The sequence below is a fragment of the Chrysemys picta genome, chromosome 4 (genome assembly GCF_011386835.1).
Source record: "Chrysemys picta bellii isolate R12L10 chromosome 4, ASM1138683v2, whole genome shotgun sequence".
Taxonomy (NCBI): domain Eukaryota; kingdom Metazoa; phylum Chordata; order Testudines; family Emydidae; genus Chrysemys; species Chrysemys picta.
Genome location: NC_088794.1, coordinates 71,141,038 through 71,166,134, shown reverse-complemented (window position 1 = coordinate 71,166,134; position 25,097 = coordinate 71,141,038). Strand labels below are relative to the sequence as shown.

The window sequence follows — 25,097 nt, the reverse complement described above, 5'->3', positions numbered from 1 at the left end:
AGTGGTATAACAAAATAAAAATCAATGTTCAAGTATTACATTGCTGTCTAAGGCAGAGTTTGAAATGGGATAGGCTTATGCATTTTTAACCTCACATGAATAGAATGTGATCATATAATTGTGGTCTTAGAATCTGGCACTTTTCAAAAGAGACGTAAAACAAAGATTTACTTTTTATATGCATGTATTAAGTCACATACTGTTTTATCTCCTTTCAATGCATGGGCATAACTCCAATTAATGTTAATGGAATTTACACACATACATAAAGAGGAAAATGTACCCCGAAACTGGTTGCTCTTTGGCTTATCGTTCTGTGATTTTATTACCCTAGGTATGTATGACACATTGCAGTGTTTTCTAAGCAGCTGCTCTTTAGGTAAATTAATATCTGGGGTCTCTTTACTTCTCTCTTGAACTTTAACTACTGTAACAGAGCTTAATGTAAAGCTGCTCATAGCTTATCTCACCAGATTGCTATTTGAAAATTCTAACAAAAACACCTTCATAAACTGTTTCCATAACACGCTAATCTCCTAAACTTCCTGACACTTTAAACTATGATTATAACTAAGTGTAAAACCAGTCTTGAAATGTCCCTCTGTGCATCTTCAGTACCATGGGCGTATGCTGCAAAATCCCTCTCACTTCATAGTTACAAAATAGGAATTGTTAAGGAAATAAAGACTGAGGCTGTAGCTTTGGGTACGGTGAATAGCATCATTCCTTAAGACTATGATCTTGTTTTTATTTGAATTTAGAGAATTAGCAGATTGGATGCTATGGTTTTTTTTGCTATTTGCTAGGCTGAAGTTTCAGATTTGATTTGACACTGAAAGGAACTAGAATATGTCATGCAGAACCCCATTATTTCCCCTGAGCATAGACTTTTTAAAATGAGGGCTGGATATTGAATTGCAGACTTACATCATTGTTGTTCCCTGTGGTAATTACACTAAGAATACATCATAGCATAGTATATAGTTGTAACACTCCGATAAAGGTTGTGTCAGGACTTCCGTTCTAAATCCCCATTTTAAGTGCTTTGATCACTATTAGAAAAATCATGTTTGATTTCAGTCCTGGTATATAGGTTTTCAAAATAAAATGAAATCTAATCCTTCCTTTACTACTCTGATTTAAATAAAAAAGTCCTAAAGAATTTCAAAGTGTTATATATAAATTCAATAGGAATTATTTTTAAAATGTATAAGGACTCTTTCTGCACTGTTATACCAGTTCTATGACAGAGTGGCTCCAGTGACGACATGTTGGTGTAAAACTGGTGTTGCGGAGTGGAGAATCAGGCCCACTGAATTTAATAGACAGATAGGTTTTTTTAAATCTACTCTGTAAAATGCTGTAACCGGGATAAAATTTAATACAAAATTGTATGGGATGGATCTGAAAACCTAAAGAAATGCTCTAATTTTCTATAAAATCCAATAGGGCTTTCCTATGTAGGCAAGTAACTAGAAATGAATGTTGTTGTATTATAGCTTATAAAAGAAAAATGAGCTATTTCAGTTTGGTTATCCAGCATAATAACTTTTGTATGATCAAACTAATAGATGACACACAAATTGTTCATCAAAGACTGTTACCATTGGTATCATCGGAGGCAGGAGTAGGGCATGAATAGCACATCAGTGTTTTCACTCTCTTTTTATGGGTTATGGATAATGCATATTTTGTTTAAAGTAGTGCATGCTGTAACTACCTTAATATCTCTCCCACGTAATCCTCAATAAGCTAATGAGGCTTCTAGCCTTGTCATTATACAAATATGCAGTGAAAGAGTGGGTGACTGTGCTCCAAGTTGGAGACACATTAAAAAGCATAAGAGTGGTGCTCCTATCTTTTATTCATCACTAATCTAGTTTAATACAGATAATGGTCCAGCTGCAGAAAGGAATTACATTAACAGCCTCTCTTTTCTTGCTAAAACACAAACGTTTATGTTAAATGCTTTTCCAAGTTGCTTTGATTATTTATATTGGTTCTAAATAGCAAATTGTCACATCCACCATCCTCTAAATAACCAGTCTTCTGTGTTACTATAGTAACATGGTACCCACTAAAATATAGGCTCCAAAATAGAAAGGGAAGTTTGGGCTTTGACTCGCTTATTTGGAGGTTTTGGCAGGAGAATTTATTTCCTAGAGCATGTATTTTAGAATCTTAGGAACACTTGCATTTTAACTCTTTCAACCAAAAAGATGTCATAATGCAAAAAAGATATATATTTATATGCTGTAGAATATTTAGTCTCAAAAGGGTTAATACTCCACTATGGTAGACTTTTTCTGACTTCTTTCCTTCTGTTCTCTTTGACTTTCAAATGAATGACTGGTGTTTTTCTAGAGATGAAACTAAGGATACAGCACAGTATTGCCTCTCCCTGACCCCTTCATGTGAAAATCTGCCCATCTTGCTTCCATGACACAATCACTCATCAGTAACCTGAATAACTGAGATCTAACCTAGATAGATTAGAAATCTAACACTAGTTTTTAGCCTGATGAATAAATCGTCTTGCAAAAATGAATGAGTATGTCTGTTCCTGTAAAGCTGGGAGTCAGTGTGCTTGAAGGTGGTAGGGTGACCAGATGGCAAATGTGAACAATCGGGACAGGGGGTGAGGGGTAATCGGTGCCTATGTAAGAGAGAGCCCCAAATATCGGGACTGTCCCTACAAAATCGGGACATCTGGTCACCCTAGAAGGTGGGCAGTAATAGTGTAAACTATAGGAAATGTCATTTTTATATAACACAAAAACTATATTAAAAGAACATCATTGTGGTTAAGTATCAGAGGGGTAGCCATGTTAGTCTGGATCTGTAAAAAGTGACAGAGTCCTGTGGCACCTTATAGACTAACAGACGTATTGGAGCATAAGCTTTCGTGGGTGAATACCCACTTCGTCATTCATCTGACGAAGTGGGTATTCACCCACGAAAGCTTATGCTCCAATACGTCTGTTAGTCTATAAGGAATGATGAAGCGGGTATTCACCCACGAAAGCTTATGCTCCAATACGTCTGTTAGTCTATAAGGTGCCACAGGACTCTTTATCATTGCGATTGCAACCTTAATTCACCCCTTTATGTGTTATGATTCAGTATTTAATTGCTCAATCACATAATATTTTTTTCACAGTTAGTTGCCCCCAGCTCAAGTCTACTTGCTCAGTCAGTCCAAGTTTCCCCCTCCTGGTTTCTCATCCATTCTGTCTCTTCACTCTATGACTCCCGGGTCCTAGTCCCAGTCTCCCTGCTCAGGTTCCTCATCCCATCTCAATCTTCCTTGGCTCATAGTCCCAGTCTTTTTGCCTAGCAGATCTCAGTTCTCCCTCTGCCTATCAGCTCCTTGTCAGATCTCTTTCCTGCCTCACTGCCCCCATTTCCCTGTCCCTGCCCACTGATTCCTACTCCCAGTCTGTTCGTGTTTCCCTCACCAGCTCCAACCCCAATCTCCTGGCCCAACCACTTCCAGGCTCCCCTCCCCATCAGTTACCAGTCCCAGTGTCCTCACCCAACCAGTCCTAGCTTGCCTTCACCCCAGCTTCCCAGTCTCCTTATTAATCCAGTCTAGGGTGACAAATATCGGGATGCGGGGGGGGGGGGGGGGGTAACGCGGGGGGGGGGCGTGGCGGGGGGGGGCAAAAAAAAAACAAAACAAACTTCCTCCGCAAGTGCTGGAGGGAGGCCCAGGAGACTCAGGGGAAGCGCGGGGCCGGGGTGAGTAAGAGTCTGGCCTGGTCCCTTGCAGGCAGGACTCAGTTGGGTGGTAGGGCTGCTGCCCAGCTGGTGCTATCCCGCGGCGGCCCCGGAGTGGGGGCAGCAGGCCCCAGCCCCCCCGTCCCGCAGGGGAACGAACGGGGCTGGGCTGCCGATGCCTCCGCCCCGGGGCTGCTGCGGGATAGCACCAGCTGGGCAGCCCAGACATGCCTAGCCAGGGGCTGGGCCCAGCGTACGCGCTGCTGGGTCCCCGCAGCAGGCCCCGGCTCGGGGGGTTCGGGGGCGCCGCAGCCGCGGAGCGCCATGGCCGCTTCCTCCCCTGCGGCAGTGGGAGCTGCAGCAGCGGCTGCTCCCGAGTCCCGCTGCCCGGGGGGGAGAGCAGCCGCCGCCTGGCCCCACGGGCCGCCCCCCTCCTCGCCCTACGGCCAGGCCGGACTGTTACTGTTACGCTTCCCCTGAGTCTCCCGGGCCTCCCTCCAGCACTTGTGGAGGGAGGGGGAATGGTGAGCCCGGGGAAGAGGCGGGGATTCGGGGAGGGAGCCAATCGGGGGAGGAGGGGGCGGAGTCGGGGCGGGGGGGGGTGCGAGCACTTCTGGGCTCTAGGCTCGGGGCATTTCCTTGTTTGTCCAGTGTCCCGACCGCATGTCGGTCGGGACGCGGGACAAACAAGGAAATATCGGGACAGTCCCGATAAAATTGGGACGTCTGGTCACCCTAATCCAGTCCCAGTCTCCTTGCCCAAACATTTCCAGTCTTATCCCTCCAAGTCCCAGCCACAGTCCACCTCCATCACAGTATCAAGCATTTTTTAACATGGGCAAAACAATGTCTTTTCCCCTAGCCTTGTTTTCTGAAATGACTACATCATTTTGCTGAAATTTCCCAAAAAATTCAATCTGAGGGAGAAATATAGCATAGAAAATTTCAGCCCAAAGAGTTAAAAGTTTGGCAAAGTTATAAGCAACTGAAAACAGAAACTTCTAATGTGAAATGTCAGGCAACCTTAATAATAGGCAGTGCTACCAGCCCCACCAATAATTTTCCCCCAGACCCTCCATTTTTCAAGGGAAGTTCTCTCCCCAGAAACTGAATACACTTCACATGTGTCGTGTTCTTTCCTGGTTAGAGCTTGAACTACTTGGAAAATATGCTGTACCATAATGGACTTTATATATTGTATGTCCTGAACCACATTAATTATACAGGCATTGATTACCCTTAGGAAAATTACCAAATGAATCATTCCTCATAACTTGCTATGTTGCATAGATCCAGAACAGATAACTCCCATGGACATATGTTAATAAATGCTATTTAAAACAACAAAAACTGGGAACACTTATGATCTGATCTAACCAACACTCAGTGCAGCCAAAGGGAATCTTTGCACTTACTTGATTGGGCTTTGGATCAAGCTGTTCTATGTAACTTTGTGTTACTATTATTCTCATTCTTGTCTTTCTCCTTCCTCTCTGTATTGAGTTACATGAACGAATAGGTGTTTTCTTGATCCTACGGTTGGATCCATCTGTGTAGAGCCTCATATCCACGTTGAGACTTCACATAGGCTCTACACACGTAGATGCAACTGCAGGAATCTGGCCTTTAAAATAAGAGTTCCTGCCCCACAGACTTTCAGTTTATGTTTGTACAGCATCCAGCACAATCTTGACTGGGGCCTTTGGGATCTAGTGTAATACAAATAATAAATATAACAACATCATTTCCCGTAGTAGAATTTCAAAAGTGATTTCATATAAGAGATTGCAAAGTTTTTTGGAAGAATTCTATCAAGTTGTATTTATTTCATGTTGGCTTCAAAATTATTTTTAATCTTAACTGTAAAATAATTTTTCATCTATTCAGTATACATAACTAGCCATTTCTGTTTCACTTGAAGTGATGTAATATACTCCTTATTTTACAGTGATGAATATGAATTAGTTAATTCAAACCCTTCTCAGACAAAATCTATATACCTTGCCACAGTACCATAATAATTCCTCAGGCCACATATGCCACAGGCTTTGTATTGAAAACACTGGTCTACAATTTTTGAGAAGTCGTCTGCTTCAGAGATAAAATGTGCTATTTATTATGTATTTTGATGTGCTGAATTCAAATATGACAGTTAAAACAACTGATTGGCTACTGTTTCTAAGATATTTAAGTTTTTACATTTTATGTCTATGTATATTGTGTAGATAGTGGAGTTTTAATCATAAATTGTAAACCTAGGTCTTTTCATGTGTTTATGGTTGCTTTACATGATAATATTTCACCTGTCCTGTTTATGTAACACTTTTTAAAAATCAGCAAAAGGGTTATATAAATAAAATTTATTATGAAACAAAAGGCAAAAAACTATTATGTCATAGTTTAGTCCTATTCAGTGTCTACTTGGCTTGTCTGTTGTATTCATTAAATGGAGCATCTCTTGTCACTGTCCAGCAATAATCTGCAAGCATTGATGGGCTCCATTTGCCCTGATAGCGTTTCTCCATTGTTGCAATGTCCTGGTGAAATCGCTCGCTGTGCTCGTCGCTCACTGCTTCACAGTTTGGTGGAAAAAAATCTAGATGAGAGTGCAAAAAATGTATCTTTAGTGACATGTTGCAACCAAGGCTTTTGTATGCCTTGAGGAGGTTTTCCACCAACAACCTGTAGTTGTCTGCCTTGTTGTTTCCGAGAAAATTTATTGCCACTAACTGGAAGGCTTTCCATGCCGTCTTTTCCTTGCCAGGCAATGCTTGGTCAAATGCATCATCTCGAAGAAGTTCACGAATCTGAGGACCAACAAAGACACCTTCCTTTATCTTAGCTTCACTTAACCTTGATAATTTTCCACGGAGGTACTTGAAAGCTGCTTGTGTTTTGTCAATGGCCTTGACAAAGTTCTTCATCAGACCCAGCTTGATGTGTAAGTGTGGTAACAAAATTTTCCTTGATTCAACAAGTGGTGGATGCTGACCACTTTTCCTCCCAGGCTCCAATGACTGTTGGAGTGGCCAATCTTTCTTGACGTAGTGGGAATCTCTTGCACGACTATCCCATTCGCAGAGAAAACAGCAGTACTTTGTGTATCCAGTCTGCAGACCAAGCAAGAGAGCAACAACCTTCAAATCGCCACAAAGCTGCCACTGATGTTGGTCATAGTTTATGCACCTCAAAAGTTGTTTCATGTTGTCATAGGTTTCCTTCATATGGACTGCATGACCAATTGGAATTGATGGGAAAACATTGCCATTATGCAGTAAAACAGCTTTAAGTCTTTCGTCTTTGATGAATCAATGAACAGTCTCCACTCATCTGGATCGTGAACGATGTTGAGGGCTGCCATCACACCATCGATGTTGTTGCAGGCTACAAGATCACCTTCCGTGAAGAAGGATGGGACAAGATCCTTTTGACGGTCACGGAACATGGAAACCCTAACATCACCTGCCAGGAGATTCCACTGCTGTAGTCTAATCCATTTAGAGCCCAACAGCTCTGCCTTACTCTTGGGTAGTTCCAAATCCCTGACAAGGTCATTCAGTTCACCTTGTGTTATGAGGTGTGGTTCAGAGGAGGAAGATGGGAGAAAATGTGGGTCCTCTGACATTGATGGTTCAGGACCAGAAGTTTCATCCTCTTCCTCTTCCTTGTCTGACTCAAGTGAGAATGATTCTGGTGCATCAGGAACCGGCAGTCCTTCTCCATGGGGTACTGGGCATATAGCTGATGGAATTTTTGGATAATGCACAGTCCACTTTTTCTTCTTTGACACACCTTTCCCAACTGGAGGCACCATGCAGAAGTAACAATTGCTGGTATGATCTTTTGGCTCTCTCCAAATCATTGGCACTGCAAAAGGCATAGATTTCCTTTTCCTGTTCAACCACTGGTGAAGATTTGTTGCACAAGTGTTGCAGCATATGTGTGGGGCCCACCTCTTGTCCTGATCTCCAATTTTGCAGCCAAAATAAAGGTGATAGGTTTTCTTAACCATAGTGGTTATACTGCGCTTTTGTGATGCAAAAGTCACTTCATCACAAACATAGCAGAAGTTATCTGCACTGTTCACACAAGTACGAGGCATCTCTGCTCACTTTGGCTAAACAGAAATGTGTCCCTTTGCAAAATCAAACACTGACAAATAAGAGAGCATGACACTGTATGATTTCTAGAGCTGATATAGGGCAATTTGTTCGGCAGAGTGATGTAAGCTTCGTTATGATTGCATCATCCATGACTTCTAGGAATAACATGATGCAATTCATATCATGTATGATGCAATACCAGCTTCAGATTGCATCATTCATTGTTTTGCCTAAAAAGCAAGTACTGTCCAAACCCAGTCATAGATTTATTCATAGATCCAGTCAAAGATGTAGTTTAGTCATTTCTGGTTTAAATTGAGATCCCTTCCCTTTATAACTCACTTATCCTCCGCCATTCCCAAGTCAACGGTCGTATATACTGACCCAATAGCATATCTTGAAAACTAGAGCCAATCAACAATTTTAAGCATCATTTTCTTTCTCAGTGACCCAGAATTAGTAAAGTTGGACTACATTTATTTCAGATGCATTTTGGCTGTAGAGCAGTGAAATTGAAAGAGTCACTAAGAAATGGATTTATGTTTTATCCATTTAAGGCTCTGTATATGTTATGGTAAAATAATTGGAATGCCTATTATTCTCTTTTGAAACTGCTAAATTCTCATTTAAATACAATAAATGTAAACAAACAAGTGTATTGATTCAGTGTTATCAGAGAGTCTTCTGTGAAAATGTTAAAAAGGAAAAATGTTTCTAATTTTTCATCATGGTTTAAATCAAAATGGATTAGGAAATGTGTTTTTCAGATTAAGGGGTTGCAGCTGTGATCAAACTATGCTGCTGAACTAGTAGAAAATACAAAGTTACAGGTATTCTCACTTGGGCTTTTACTCCGTACCTTATGATATCTGATCTAGAGGTTTGCATAATCTGGCCGCTTCACTGCCACCACATTACAACTTTTCACAGATGACCTAGTACCAGCAGAAAGTCTTGACCTCTCACTCCTTCAGCACTTCAGAGGTTAATTCAGTGGAGGGATCAGATTTCTTTCCAGGGGAGTTTGATGATCACCTTCTAGCTAGCTCTTACTTTTAGTGTCTTTCAGAGCTGCTAAGTGTTGAGTGCTCTGCTGAAAAACAACCTTGCTCTGCTTCTTAAAATATCTCTTAATATATTTAAATTAAAAGCTGGTTTCTTTAGCAGAGTTTTTAATGGTAGCCTGATGAAGGTATCAACGTGTAAAATCAATCTAAGCCCTTTCTCTGGAACTCTTCATGGGAAGAAAAGTGGAGAAATGCTTTGGCCTAGGAATATTACAAGGTAGGAAGTTTTCTATACTTTCAAAAGCACGAACTCTGTGTAAGAGCTTTGTTTAAATAGTCAGTTTTTACACCGGAAGCAACATTGGAAGCAGAATATGTGATGAATTATGCAGTAAATCTTAGAACTTTGCTTCTTTCTCACTTCACTCCGTATTCCATTTTAAGTGCAGAATAATAAATTAAATCAGGATTTTATTGTTTTAGTTATATTTTCATAAAATAGAGAATTTAATGTGCAAGAATTGACAGATAGTATATTTTTTTCTACTGACTTCATCTATGCTTCAGCCAGTTACAAATATATCTATTGACTAACTGTTAGCATGAAGTTGTTCTTAAATTATTTCATTATAAGTAACTTGGTTTAGAAATCAGTATCTTTCCCATTAGAATTACAGACCTTTCATCCCTCTCAGGAAGCTATGTTAGGGGCTTTGTAATATTCTTGCACTGTTAGTTTGCTTTTTGTGCAAAATTAAGAACCTGCTTTTACAAGAGTGAGCGTTCTCACGCTCTGCACTGTGTAACAATAGCTTTTGGGGCTGTTGTCACGCCATTGTGAGTGAGGTCTGCTCTTTGACATTTTAGGATTTGATCTGCAGTCTTTTTTTCATGCATGTAGTTCTTACTCATGTGCAAAGTTTCATTGGCTTCCATGGAAGTACTTGCCTGAGTTAAGGAGTAAGATCCTTTACATTTGCAATTTCTTTGAAACAAGCCTAAGACTTATTGATGCTACTTAAAATGTTGCAATTCCCCCAGAAAACCAACTGCTTTCTGAGCTGATACTGACATCTTCAGCACAATGTGTCTGTATAATTAAGTAGTAAAAAGGATTCTATGGATTGATTGTGTGTGTGTGTTTGTTCTTTTAAATCATGGCATGATAAGTCATTCTTTCTTCAGTGGTTTGGCTTCTTTGGGGTCAATCCTGCTCCCAGTGATCAAATTAACTACTTTTATTGCCAAGTTTGATTTTATTCAGAACATATGTTGGCAAATTCTAATGTTTTAGCAAGACCAAATTTAGTCTCTGCCCTCTTTTTACTGTGGGAGCACAGTGTAAGTGTGCGTACATTATCCTTGTGTCTGTGTGTGTTCAGCTGCCTTTCATCAGTATTGTATGAAACAAGATGTAAGAGATGTTCCAAATGTGAAAAAACTCTGTTTGATTGGATGCAGTTTGGGGCAGGAGCTGTACCTTAATTATTTTATAAAGCACTTTTATGGTCCATTATAAATAATGAAGGAAAGCTTCAATGACTGGCAGTTACTTCAGTTCTTGGCTTTCTCTCTGCAGTTTCCTGTGCTGAATCCTGATTGAGGCGGATAGCAATGGGCAGACCTGAAGAGATTGGAGAACTTTTGTATAATGCTGTCATTCTTCTTAACATATGCACAACTACACCTCTATCCCGATATAACACTGTCCTCGGGAGCCAAAAAATCTTACTGCGTTATAGGTGAAACCGCGTTATATCGAACTTGCTTTGATCCACCAGAGTGTGCACCCCCCCCCCCCCCCCGGAGCGCTGCTTTACCGCATTATATCTAAATTCATGTTCTATCAGGTCGCATTATATTGGGGTAGAGGTAACTCAGGTAGCATGTGACCAGGATTCATCACCAAATTTGGTCCATTGGTTGGATCATTAGCTTCCCTGGCCCAGTCTGGGTACTGACAGGGAGTGCAACATGAATGCTGATCCATGCCCCCCATGTTGTCATTGCAATACTGCATAAAGGCAGGAGAGGAAAAACGGGATGACAGGGAAAGAAGAGGTCACATTCTACCATGCCACTTACAGGTATGTTTCAGTTATGTGAGTGTATGGAGTGTCCATCCATCTTTTGGGATGGCCTTCTCAGTGAGTTCATGGCACTTGACACTCACATGTGCATATAGGTTGTCCTGTTTGAGTGTGAGCAGAAACACCAGCGTGGGATAATAATGGTCAGAGCTTTCCCCACTATGCTTGCTATTCTAATGCTGGCTATTCTATCCATCTAGGTTATCACCGTGGAATCTGAATACCTGTTGCATTTCAGGATATTTTTGTTTCTTTACTGTAGTTCACGCCTTTCCTCCCACATTTTAATGGTTGATTTACATCAAAACTATAAGAATCCAGCTCACTAGCTCTTATTCCAAATGCCTTTGCATTACGGACAATATTTTTATATTGTATCAGAAATGTGGATCTCTAATGTACAATTTTTTCTTAATCTATGAAGCAGAATTTCCACAACTGTATCTCCTTCTGATGTGATCCTATAAGATCTCACAAGCTAAATAAGGTCCGGAGCTAGTACTTGGATGGGAGACCTCCAAAGAAGATCTAGGAATTCAGAAGGCATTGTGTCAGGAAATGCTGTTGGTATTTCAATAGGTAGCACTCTCTTCTTTGAGTCGTTATTGAACTAATGCCCTAGTACTGTGATCCTGGAGGTGTCCGCTTTTGGATCAGGAGAAGTGTAAAATCTTTGGCAGGGGCAAAATCAAGGGGCAACTACAGAAAGACCCAAAGAGTCTGAAATTCTGCAAGGTAATTCTCAACACTGTGGAAATTGCTCTGATCAGTCATCCCGGAGCATGTTTCTTAGCCCAGTCCCTCTGCTCCAGTCAATGTAGATGTGCTCTGCATGTTTAGCTCTGAGTGTTCACACTATTGATTTCCTCCAGTTGGAGAGAGGAGGAGAACATTTAATGAAAAAAGAAAAGGCAAATCCCAATTGTGATCCACATGCAGAACTCCCATATATGTCCATGAGGAAAATCCTGCACTCTCTCTGTGGATGTGGAAGAGCCTGAAAACAGTAAAAATACTACAGATCAGTTGTAAAGGGGAAAAATGCAGAGAGTTTGTGCAGTGGCTTAGGGAACGCAACAATTGCAGGGGCCACTACAGCCCTCAAAACCACCTCTTTCAGCTCTGTGGGCCTTCTCACTTCACCACCCATTTATACAAAGTGTACACTGGATCAGAGTTTATATCTTTGGTTGGTGTGTGCGTGTGTGTGTGTGTGCGCGCGCGTTTGGGTGGGGTGTAAATAAGTACTATTGATTTCCAGCCTTGATTTGTTGCTTTTACTGTTTGGGAAACAAAGGACTTATCTGTTACTAAAACAAAAGTATGGTACAACATTTTTATAGGGATTATTATCACTAACAGTAAAGCTTAACCTTGATCTCAGCAATGGTACAAGAGTTCTGATTCTCCTGCCAACTTCCACTAGTGTAAATCAGGAGTAACTCCAGGGGAGTCAATGGAGCTGCAAGAAAATGGGGTGAGATCCAGGTCAAGGCCTAGGCATTCAACTGGTGGCTAAATTAGGCCCTGATCCTGCAATTGACTATGCAGGCAGACTCAGAGGCACAGGGGCCCCTTCCTGTGCACTAATTTCAGGATTAGTCCCTTACTTATACACTTCATAGGTACTCAGAAACTACAGTAAAGGGAACTATGCAAGTACTTATATAAGAAGATCTACAAAATATGAATAGTGAAGTGCAACTCCAGCAAACAAGAGTTAATATCTGACTAAAAACGTTTTACAGGATTCCTTTCACTTTGCTGTGGGTTAGTGCTAATCCTACATTTGGGTCAGACACACTAACTCATACTGATTTATCTGCAACCCCTCGAGGCAGTGTAGTTTCACAGGAACAATTGTGTTGAACAATGGCCAAAAAACAAGTTCCACCAGTCAAATGTTTGCAACTTAATACAGCAGTCTGGCTGCAGTGCTTAGTGGTTATATATAGTGATTAGCTGATGATTCTTTGACTCCAAATACGATCAGGTAAAGCATGATGATATCACGCTTTAAATTTCTGCTTTTCCAATGTGAGATTACTAGTTTCTATAGAAACTGACATGGTGGGTTTTTTTTTTTCCTGAGATCTTCAGAATGTTTCTGAAGGTAGATTCTATGGGACAAGCTCAGATGGGATAAAAATCCCCTAGGTGGTGTGCGCTTAATTGTGCACACAGAAAGTCTGTCAGTGGCTAGTCTTGTTCCTGTTTTAAAAGAGCAGGAAAGGGGGAAAGAATACTATGTCACTGCTGATAGAAAAATTTGGATTAGGGACTAAGAAAGGGGGCAGAGTAAATATGAAGAGGGCACCTATAACTTTTATAAATCTTTTAAATGTCTTTTGCTAGACTAAATATTATCGTCTGCTGATTACTATTCTTTTTCTAATATAATCTTCAAAAATATTCCTGAAATCATATCTTAGTTAAAATAAAATTTAATGAAACGGAATGTTTTATTGAATAAAAACTGAATATTCCCTAAAAACTAAAATGGTCTGAGCAGCTTTGGCAAGATTTCTGAAAGTCTAACAATGCAGCATGATATGGGATGTCATTAAAAGGATTAGATCTGTCTCAACAAGACCAGCTGGAAACTTGCTACATGATGGTCAGATCCTTCATGGTTTGCTTTTTTAAAATGTTTTGGCATTATCACTTTTCAGAGCTGTTCAAATGTAACATTGGTGCCTCTAAACTCCAAATTTGGTTGGCTCTGAAATGTTTCATTTTAAAATTTAAGTAAACATATAGAATTGTGACAAAGGGGACTTACTGAAGAATATTGTAGATGATTCATATGCATATGAAATATTTTCATTAAATTCACAGTTACTCTTTCAAATAGATGCTCTCTTTAGCCACTCTTTTGCAGACATTTATTTGACATTTAGTATTATAACATTTGGGGGGGGGCGGGGGAGCATGCAAGTGATTCTATATGATTTCTTGAATTCCTGTTACAATCATGTCAGTATCATTCTGGATCCCAAAGGAAACAATGGAAATTGAAGTATAGCTTTATTGTGAGACTTTCTTCTTGGAAGATTTTATGAGTTTTTAAGTTTTTATGTGTTTGTTTTTTAATTTTGTACTATGAAGTTTTTCTTCCTCAATCAGCAAATAAACAGTTAAAGCTTTAGGTGGAAAAGGGTAATTGCCATGTTTCCAGTTGAAATGCTGTAGATGCCCCAAGGCTCTGCTTCCCCTCTTTGACAAACGATCCTTTTGAGCTGTTCATTGTAATTTTGTAGCTCCAGAGAGAAGTTATAAAATACACACATCAGTTTAAGGGCAAAATTCAAACTTCGACAATGGCACTAGTTAGTAATGATTTAATTGATAGTTTGCATTGAATATGCTAATATATGCTAATATGAATGATATCACTGCTGTGATAGGCTGTCCTGAGGATTGTGTGGTGATACTTACGCACCCTCCAAATAGACAAAAGCAGGCAACTCTATGGACAAGAATATTATTAAATGGGAATATGCTGATAGATTGTTTTAAAAAAACAGGTTTCAGAGTAGCAGCCGTGTTAGTCTGTATCCGCAAAAAGAACAGGAGTACTTGTGGCACCTTAGAGACTAACAAATTTATTAGAGCATAAGCTTTCGTGGGCTACAGCCCACTTCTTCGGATAAGTGGGCTGTAGCCCACGAAAGCTTATGCTCTAATAAATTTGTTAGTCTCTAAGGTGCCACAAGTACTCCTGTTCTTTTTTTAAAAAAACACACACACAACAGCAACAAGCAGGACCGGATTAACCTTTGGTGGGCCTGTCGCAAAACATATTTGTGGGCCCCCATGGGGCAATGGAGCATGGTGCAGGGGGGTCGGTCCCTGGATTAGAGGGTCAGCCAGGGGCATGGCATGGCAGAGGCGGCCCTGCTCCGCCCAGCCCAGTGCAAGGGCACTATTTACAAACAGCAGTTGCAAAACGCACAATGGCCTGCCTAGCCCTGTGCTGCCGGCATGCCCCTTCCCCTCGGGGTGGGCCCATGCCGCACCACACATTCTCCCCCTCCTCCCGCCCAACACCGGAACCCCCCCCCCCCTCCCGATTCTCTATGGCCGGAGACACCGCCCCCGGACCCACTATGCTCAGCACCCGCCCCCCCCCGACCCTGCCACAAATGCACAGCACCCTGCACAACACCTCCCCTGCCCAACACCCCTCTGCCCACAGTCCCCCCATTCCCTGGTGCCCCACCACACAGATCTTCCCCATCCCCTCACAGTCCAGCAGTACTCCCCCAGGCCCTCCAGAGACCCACTCCCTGCCTCCTGGCCTCACTCACCAGCCCTGCTGGGAGGCGACTGTGTCTGCTGGGCTGAGCAGCCAGGGCTGGTCCCGGGGCAGGGAATTGCTCTGGCCCCTCGGGAGTGGCGCAATCAGCCAGGCCACACCCCAAGCTCCTCATCCCCAGCTCCGTGGGGTCGTGGGCATCAACAATTTTCTTCAACTAGGTCGCCAGAAAAAAAGTTTGAAAACCACTGGTCAACTTTTTTTCTTTCCGAGGCCCTCCCCAACACGCTATAAAAACTCCACAGCCCACCTCTGCCACAACAACTGGCTTTCTGCATAGAAAATCCAGGGCCGATGTTAGGGAGTAGAAAGCAGGGCAATTGCCTGGGGCCACATACCACAGGGGCCCCCGCAAAGCTAAGTTCCTCATGGCCCAGGGTTCAGCCTCATTTGGTGGGGCTTTGGCTTTCTGACCTGGGCCCCAGTGAGTCTAATGCTGGCCCTGCTTGGCGGACCCCCTGATACCTGCTCACAGACCCCAGGAGCTTCGGACCCCTGGTTCAGAACCACTGCTCTAAAGCACCTCTTAGGAGAAACTGCTGCTATAGAAGAGATTGTATTCCTGTGCTAGCAGAGAGCATGAAGGCAGCTTTCGAATAGGAGGAGAAGTGTATGTGGGTCAGAGAAACAGTAACTGGGTGGGTGGGGGTGAAAACCCAAGGACCCTTAGTTAATTCATTATTTTGATCAGCTTGTTGTCTATGAGATGGTGAGTCACACAGTAGAACAGGGTAAGGTATGAGAGAGTTAGGCTGACAGTTGGATGCTTGACAGGAGCCATCCCCCATACTCCAGAAATAGACATGAAAATATTGAAGTTGATATGTTGATACTAGGCTATTCAGGTTCTTACATATCCCGGCTTTCATTGTGAAACTTTATTTTCAATTCAGAGCATCAGGAAACAGATGCTATTCAAATATAACATCGGCCAAAAATTATTATTAGTGGTATAATAGAGTCTGTTCCTCAGTGCATGGTGTAGGCCTGATCCTGACCGATAATTAGCACCCAAACTTCCATTGATTCAATGGTTCAGAGTCTAACTGATCTCCATGTATGGGGTTGGGAAGGAATTTTCCCCCGGGTCAGTTTGGCAATGACAGTGGGCATATTTTGCCTTCCTCTGCAGCGTGTGGGGTGTGGATCACTTGCCAGGATTATCTGGGTATATCTCATTAATTATTTTCCTGCTATTACAGGGTACTTGAGCACTGGTGCAAATCAGTTCTTCCTATTCCCTGCCTGTGGCACATATTAATCTAGTCTTCTGTGATTTGTAGTGCTTTTTTTCTTATTTCAGTTATTAGGTTTAGTGCATGGGTGTTATGTTAACATCTTTGGCCCATTTACTCCGACTTAATTAATACAAGTATGTTGGGTGGTGTTGGTGGCCTGTGATATACAGGAGGTCAGACTAGATGATCTAGTCGTCCCTTAAACTTGATGGTACTGTGACTGAGAGCTCTGAGAGCTCCAGGCCTCTCTAGGGTCTTGTTACACCCTTTGGATGTCTCTTATCTCTTCAGATGTTACAATATCTGAAATCACAGGCTATACCTTGACCCCATTTACAATCTGACATATTTTCAGTTGTGCTGATATCCTTTGAGAATGTTGTTGTACTACTTCCATGCACATGGGGCAAGAGGTTGAAATAAATATACTTCTAAGAATTTATGTAATTTTGAGTAACCCAAGTAGAGTTTCAGTTGATTGATCAAGTGGATGAAGGAAACCCCAAAGGCTCCAGCTTTGCGTTATGGCTGAGTTGACTTTTGCTGACATCAGAAATTATTAATTGCACCAGCTAAATTACAAAGAAGTTATCATGGCTCAGAGAGCCAGGAATGTTGTAATTATGAGGGCTGTTAGAGTTCCCTTTCTGCTTCCTCTCTTTTGCCTTTAACCATCAAGACATGGAAGCAAGGTAATAATGTGAACTAATTCATGTGGTTTTGGGGCATCTTTTAAAGAAACAATGTGAAATGGACATTTATCAATTTGGTAACTGATTAGGTCCTCTATGAGGAGACTATACCCTGCCTTTGCAGGGCGATGTACACAGTGATTCGATTTATACATTTTTTAGAGCGCTACATTTTTTATGACCCTGTGTATATTATAGGATATAGTGTACTGTGTACTACTCACCATATTATTATTTCTTCAGAATACTGGACGAATAACTTTACATACACTGGAATGAAGAAAAAGAGGTTAAAATATGCATGTATTTTAACTGGATCAAATTAATCCTCCTACTGTTTGTAGTGAGATGTATGTTGTACAGATTTTATTTTTTAAAGATTTAGCCAAGTAACAGATAAAACTACTTCCATGATGATCTTATCTACAGAGTGCAGAGTACAACAGTTTATTTTAATATAAGTCAAGGATCTGTCTTGCTTGAAAGTACGGTGCGAAGTAATTGCTAATATAGCCTTTTTTTTAAATTCTGTTTTAAATAGCACAAGGTTTCTTTTTCCTGCCTATCTAATTCTTTCCCTTTTTGTTAAAGACTGATTTCCCCCCCACTCTGGAATGCTTTGGAGTAAAGCTGAAATTGACCTGGTTGATTTTAGCTTATGTCCCATCTTATCCTGTCAAAACAGTTTTGCTTGTGTATCAGTATCATTTACTGGTGACATCAGCATTGCTTCAAGAATAGTGTAATTTAGCATTCAGGCAAAATGCAAGATATTCTAGCTCTGGGCCCCACATATGTTGCAATTCTGTGTGTTTTTTTTATTTGGTAATGAAATAGTATATTTTTAATACATAAAATTTAAATGTATTAACCTTCTCCATCAGAGTATAACAAATTTAAGGTAGATCAAATATTTAAACTAAAACACTTTGCAGTCTCTGTTTAAAGCCACAACAACTAGTACAGTCACATGCATGTTTCTGACTTTGTTCACAGGCATTATGTCTCCAATTCAGCAATCACATACTTCACTGTAAGCATGTAAACAGGCTAATTGAAGTCAAGGGAACTGTCAATAGGGCTACTCAGGTGCTTAATGTTAAGTACATGCTTAAGTGTCTTGCTGAATCAGGGCCTATTGGAGTTCGAGAATGCCGTGTGGTCATACATAATGGGCTGTGGTATGTTACAAGGAATACTAGAAACAGCAATTGCAACAAAACTGTTGTTGTAGGGTCTTTTTGCTTATTTAGTTATATTCCAAGGATTCTTAGATTTAATTTAAAAAAGCTTATATCTTTGTTTTTCTCTTACTATGTGCTTCTTTTTCAAAATATAACCAAATTAAACTAGCCCTAGGGGGGGAAAATCTTTTTCTTCTAAACAATAGTAACACCAAATTAGGGTTACCATACGTCTGTTTTTTCCCGGACATGTCCGGCTTTTTGGCAATCAAACCCCCGTTCGGGGGGAGCCCGGGAGGGGAAGTGCCTGGCCGGGGGCGCAGGGTCTGGAGGCATAGGGGCTGCCCGAAGCCCAAGCGCTACTGACTTCACGGTTTGCCGGGCAGCCTCCAGACCGTGCGCTCTCGGCTGGGCGCTTCCGCTCCCGGGCTCCAGCTGCGCTGGGGAAGCGCCGGCCGGGGGCCAGGGTCTGGGGGCTGCCCGGCACACCGTGAAGCCAGTAGCGCTCGGGCAGCCCTTTGCGCGTGGCTGGGAGTGGGAGGGAGGAGGGGGCGGAGTTAGGGCGGGGAAGGGGCGGGGAAGGGGTGGAGTTTGGGCTTGGCTGGGGGTGGGAAATGGGCGGGGCCAGGGCCCCGTGGAGGGTCCTCTTTTTTAATTGGTTAAATATGGTAACCCTACACCAAATATGTGAACTTCTGTTGTCCTTTTGAACTTAAGATTCAGGGTCTTGCACACTTCTCAAATTATGTGTTGAGTTTGCAAAACTCAGGGCTTGTCTGCATGGGGACCCTCAGGAAAATTGATCTAAATTAACAAGAAGTGTGAATTTAGCAATTAAACTAAACCAAAAGTAAGGCCACTTTAATGCCGAATGAGAGGTGCCACACGGGGATGTATTGTGGTTTAACCAATTCACTCTAAATGCATATCTTCAGTTAATTTGGATAAACTTTTAATGTGCCCATGTAGACAAGCCAGCCTGATTTTGCAGATCTTTTTTCTTGTAATTTTAAATGCTGCTTTTATATACTCTGAGCAAAAAGCACTTTAAAAAGACTTATTTTAAACTTCATGCAATACATTAGAGTAGGTATCTTTGTAAATGCAAATAGGGAAAGTGAAGCACATGATTGAAGTGGTTGCAAAAGGTTATGCAGAATGTCATGGCAGACCTGAGAATATAATACAGGAAAATCTGGCTCCCATTCCTCAACTCTAACCTCTACAACCCATTTGTCTTTGGGTTTATGTATAATCATACAATTAAAAACAAACAAATTTACATTACGTAGCCTATGTATCCGTTTGTCGGTGATTTCTAAACAATGGTCCAGCGACCCTTATTGGTCTCAGGGAATACAGGACTATAAAAGCAGACAGGAAATGTTGTAAGAAAAGTAGGGGATTGGATTCCTCTAAATCTGCGGACCGTATTCTAATATCGCTGGAGAAGCACTGCCATAGATACTTGGGCTTCTTTACAGCTAACACTTTGTCCATGAAATATTTGTTTATACATTTTTCTGAAATGTGTATTTACCAGTAGGCTGCAAGGGCTCCAAAGGCATCTTTGGAGAGTTGCCTGTAGGACAGTTATTCAAATGGGGTTTTATTATCCTTAGAAAAGAAGCCATTGTATACTAGTTTGTAAATCTTTACTTGAGCAGTTTACTTTAAGTGCACATTAAGGGTGGAGTGTCTGCCTTGATGTTAGAATTTTTTTTTCTTTTGTCTGTTATGACCTTCCAATTGCTTTAAATATGTGGTTATTTTTTGTGCTAAACTTCCAGTTATGTCTTTCATATTTGATGGGAAAAGCTGCAGCTAGCATGTGCTGGAAAAGCTGGTCCTAAATAATAAGATATTGTCTTACCTAGCTGGCAGGAGAATGAATGTAAGGGTTAGCAGGGTTATGCATTAGTTAAACAACAAATGCATTCTTTGATTAAAGCTTTAAAAACTACAACCAGCTGGCTATTTCTAAATAAATTTCTGTCCCTTTGTCTTGTTTGGCGACCACACAATATAACTAGGTGCTGATGATGGTGGTGCTGGTGATGGAAGATGATAGTTTGTTATCCAGGTTCAATTAGTAAGACAGAGTCCAGAAGTTTGCTCAAAAATTAATTTTGCCACTGAATTTAAGTTCCTGTCCATGCTGATGAGTCAGTAAAGTCCTGTTTCATCTGTCAAGAAGTATCTTCTTAAACATACCACTTCTCCTCTGGGACTGAGGAGGTAGGGAGTGATGTTTATGTAAGTGGGGGAATGGTCCCGCTATTGTGGGGAACTTTCCTGGCTTCTGCACTACCCCGGTGAAGTGGGCTAGCGAAAGGATCTGAGTCCTCGCTCCCACTCCCTTTACCCAGAGGCCTCCCTGCCCCACTCTCCTGTCTGGCAGAGTCCTTGTAACCCCAACAAGGCTGGCCCAGGATTCCTGGGGGGCTCAACCCCCAACCCTGCTGTGGTCACCTAGGACAGGGGCTAGGGTGTCCCCACTACGGGGTACTCTCTCTGCACTGGGCACCTCTCTGACCCACTGATTATTCCATACAATTTAAAGCAAATACAAGTTGTTTAATTAACAATTAATCTAAAGAAAAGAATAAGGAAAAATGGGAGAGGTTAAAGGAAAACACATCACCCCGCTCTGTGGCAGGGAACATCACAAACAGTGTCCCTGGACATCAGAGCACTTCGCAGTCTGTTCCTTGTAGGTCCCAGATTTCCTTCTCAGGCCCTGGCTGTGCTGCAGGTATGCTGTGGATTGGACACTTGCAATGGTGGTGGCCACACACCTCCGGGCTTTGAGTGGTGGGACCCTTCTTCCCAGCGTCAGCCCCCCGTCCGGTTAAGGTCCCCCTCCCGGTCTGGCCTGCAAGGGCCCTTGGCTGGAGGTGTCTTTCTGTGCTGGGCCCTTTGCCCAAGGTCCCCCCTTTGCTGGCCCCACTTGCTCGCCACACTTGGCTCTGTGGCTGCAGCTCTGCTCCCAGCACCGGATCTGCTCTCCCTGGGCTGTGTCTCTGGCTCTGTGGCTGCGTCTCTGGCTCCTCTGGATCTGGCATGGTTCTGCTCTCCTGCTCAGCTTGGGCCCCTGCTTTCTCCTTAGCTCGGCCCCACTCAGTCTGGCCCAGGCAATTCCAGCTCACATGGAGGATGGCACCCACCTTGGCCTCCTGTCATGCTGATTAGCCTGCCCGCCCTGTCAATCAGGCTGACCTGGAGCATTGGCCTCTCGCCATTGTTCCTGGGGACTGTCAGCCTCAGGGTCCTGATTTCCCATCGACCCCTCCCCTTTTAGTGCTGGGAACTAGCCAACCAAAACACCTCCACTGAATGTTAGTAAGGGGCAACAGTCCCCTTACGTTTAGTTTAAACTTTGTCTTGCTATACAAACTGGGGGCTAAGCCAGTATCCTGGTGGCAGGATGTTATTGCTAATACAGAATAGTTGATCATAAAATGATGATCTATAGTATTGAGTATGATATCCAATAGAAAGTAGGTCTCCAAGAAGTAAAGCCTTATACCGGTCAAAAGTTGCACTTGGATATATCTGTATCAATAATATTTTTCATCTTGAGACTGTTTTATCACTTGTATGTCTTTTGATTCCTCGACAGCTATAGTATTGTCTTGCTTGGATATAAAGCATGTGCTTCTTTCCGCAGCTGGGATGACAGCAGCTCCGTCAGCAGTGGGATCAGTGACACCATAGATAACCTCAGCACCGATGACATTAACACCAGCTCCTCCATCAGCTCCTATGCCAACACACCTGCCTCCTCCCGTAAAAACATAGATGCACAGGTAAAATTTCTGTTTCCTTTGAGACATACAGCAGCATTGATGGAGTTATTGTCTCTAAGCAATAGCTACAATCCCTTAAAGTGAATGAGCCTGTCTATTACTTCATCCTTTCAACAGTTCAGTGTTTTCTTGAAATGAAGAATGAAATGCATCAGCATATTTCTTATAATAGTAACCCTAGACTGTGATATTTGGCTCCTTTACAGCCTTTCAGCAACTCACGCTGAAATTGTTGGAAACCTGACCAGAAATAAAATAACAAACTCCAGCTGTCAGAATTTGTTTTGATCAATGTTTAATATTTTACTCTCAGCACTTTCAACCTTAAGGGCTCAATTCCGTCCCCTTTACTGATGTTGAGCAGTACCTGCACAGCTGGTCCCACTGAAATCAGTGGGGCTACTTGCTCAGGGCCGGCTCTGGCTTTTTTGCCACCCCAGGCAAAAAACCCTCCCGCCGCCCCCTGGTGGGGAGCGTGGCAGGGGAGGGCGGCGAGCCCGTCCGGGGTCCCGCTCTCCCCGACTGGCCGGAGCACCAGGAGGAGGGCGGAGAGCCCGGCCGTGGGCCCGCTCTCCCTGATCGGCCAGAGCGCCGGGAAGAGGGCGGCGAGCCCGCTGCGGCTCCGCTCTCCCCGGGTGAGCGCCGCCCCCCTCCAGGTGCCGCCCCAAGCACATGCTTGGTAGGCTGGTGCCTGGAGCCGGCCCTGACTTGCTACCCAGAAAAATTAAGGGAGCAGAGTTAATCACTTTTTTCTGTACATTTTTTCTGTACATTCTCGAAATATTTTACTTTCCAGTTTATTTATTTTTTTTACAGATTTGCTACTTTGGAAGGCAAGTCTGATCTTTCAGTGTTCCTTTTCTCTTTAACTCCTTTATATCTTTTCAACAGTACCCTTAATACTCCCTTGTGTCAAAATACATTGTGCCATGTGTGCATAACAAGTATGTTTTCTGGAAAGTACTTGGTGTAAACCTAATGATCAAATAAGAATTTCTGATATTCGCTTATAAGAAGGTCACTTTAGGAGGAGTTTGCTTAGCGATTGTAATATGTTTGTGCCTTAAAAGGGTGCAGATACATTATTTCCCACATCTGCTCTGAATTGTGCTAAGTGCTAGTTTGGCTGCTGCCCTCCACACCAAAAGTGATGCTATATGTATATGGAGCTGATGTTAAGAAAGGCGAGCACCCACAACTCCCATTGATTTCACTGAGGGTTGTAGGTGCTCAGCACCTATTGAGAACAAGCTTAGAGTTGGTAAAGTGCTATGGGACTGTAAGTGCTTTTTAGTCTTTATTTTAATGAAAAATATTAACACTAGTAGCCTAAGCAACTTCATCCAGGGTCAAGCTATGGAAGGAGTTCTGCACCTTTGTCAATCAGGCCATAGGTAGTTAGTAATTATTCTCTCTGCACACATCCCAGTACAATGGTTATCATTAGTGCTTACCACCCTGGTGGTGTATGGGAGATACCACCATCTTTCTCTGGATGTGAAATTTGTGACATCTCTGCTACCACAGTGTTAACAATTAAGTGTTAATTTTTTAATAGACCCACTGTATATACAACATTATAAGTAACAGATGTGATTTTTTCTTTCGCACTAGAAAGTATACTGTACCATTTATTAAAGAACAGTTTAATTAAGTGAATGCCAGAGTTTAAAGATTATTACACTTTCAGCGGAAATGTAAACACACATTGGCTAAGGAATAGTATTATCTTAAGCTTCCTGGGCTGCACATTATTGCAGGCTTTTTACTTTTGGCAGTATTTCAGTAGACCGTAAATTTCATATCCATAGGCATCATGCATACAACTCTTAGTGCTCAGAAACCACATATCCAAATACAGCAGCAGATGTCCAGTAATTTCATTTTCATACAATAGATTGTTCATCACTAAACGTTGCAATAACATACGTGGTTTTCTTTTCATGTTGATACTAATTTTGTCATGAAAAGTGCAGGACTGAAAAACCCATTTTTGTTCTTTCTAAAACAGCTTATGAAGCCAAGGTGTTTCTGTTATCACAAATGGGACACAGGGTGTCTTATTTTGATATCACATGTGGCGTTGCAAAGGGATCCCTATGGTTACAATTTTTTTAAGGGGGAAGGGGGCAGGTTGGACTGGGTTCTGAATCTTTTTTTAATGGCTGTTTTAATGTAGAAATGTGGTTGCTGTGAAGGGTTGCACTGCCTAAAGTACTGTGTTGCAAGAGTGTATGACTCTTTTTTGCCTGGCCATGAGGTTCATATTTGAGCCTACATTAAAGATTTAGCCTCTGGTTATGTCAGTGATTTCATGTGTGTTTGAAATTGCTAATGCAAGTCCTCCACCAAATTGGAGAAAGGAGTTACAGTCGTTGAAGTACTTCTTCAAGCATGTTACAAAAGGAGTTACACAGGCAACCTGTGAGTTTTCCCCAGAATTGTTAAATTAGAAGTGTCTGAACATTAGAATACAGTGAGGAAAATAAAGGCAAGTGACTAAATATTAGTCTGAAATAGGTGACTGAGTTTGACTCATGCCTTGTAGTGGGTCAGATTCTAGGAAGTATTTCTAAGAGATCACAATCTAATAGTACCACCAAACTTACTTCCCTTTCTCCCACAACCATTCTAGCATCCAAGGGAATGCAAGCTTTTGGTAGAACAATAGGGTTCCAAACTTGCACAGGTAGTACAATCTAGTGATTGGCGGAGGGATGGTCCCCCGGGATGCCCACGGTGGTGAGGCACCTCATCAGCACCAGTTCTTAAGCATCAGGCAGCCTGGTCTGTGCCTGCTGTGAGTCAACTCCCTGAAGCCACTCACTTCTGGCAACATAAGTGCTACCTTCTAGACCTCTGCAGGCCTTGCTCCCTCTTTGTAGATTAGTGAATGGCACACACAAATCCCCAAGCCATCTCCAAGCATTCCCTGT

At 42.2% G+C, this 25,097-nt stretch overlaps 1 protein-coding gene across 21 annotated transcripts in view; it reads left to right on the top strand.

The window, feature by feature from the left end:
* NAV2 (neuron navigator 2) overlaps positions 1 to 25,097 on the top strand; it is a 664,394-nt gene that overhangs the window by 575,767 nt on the left and 63,530 nt on the right. For all 21 annotated transcript variants that reach the window (XR_010600575.1, XM_065592583.1, XM_065592584.1 and 18 more), the window contains one exon: positions 22,023 to 22,161. Coding sequence is in view for 20 of the 21 variants with exons in the window: in XM_065592583.1 (XP_065448655.1) it covers positions 22,023 to 22,161 (139 nt within the window). In the remaining variant the exon portion in view is untranslated. The remainder of the gene's footprint in view (positions 1 to 22,022; positions 22,162 to 25,097) is intronic.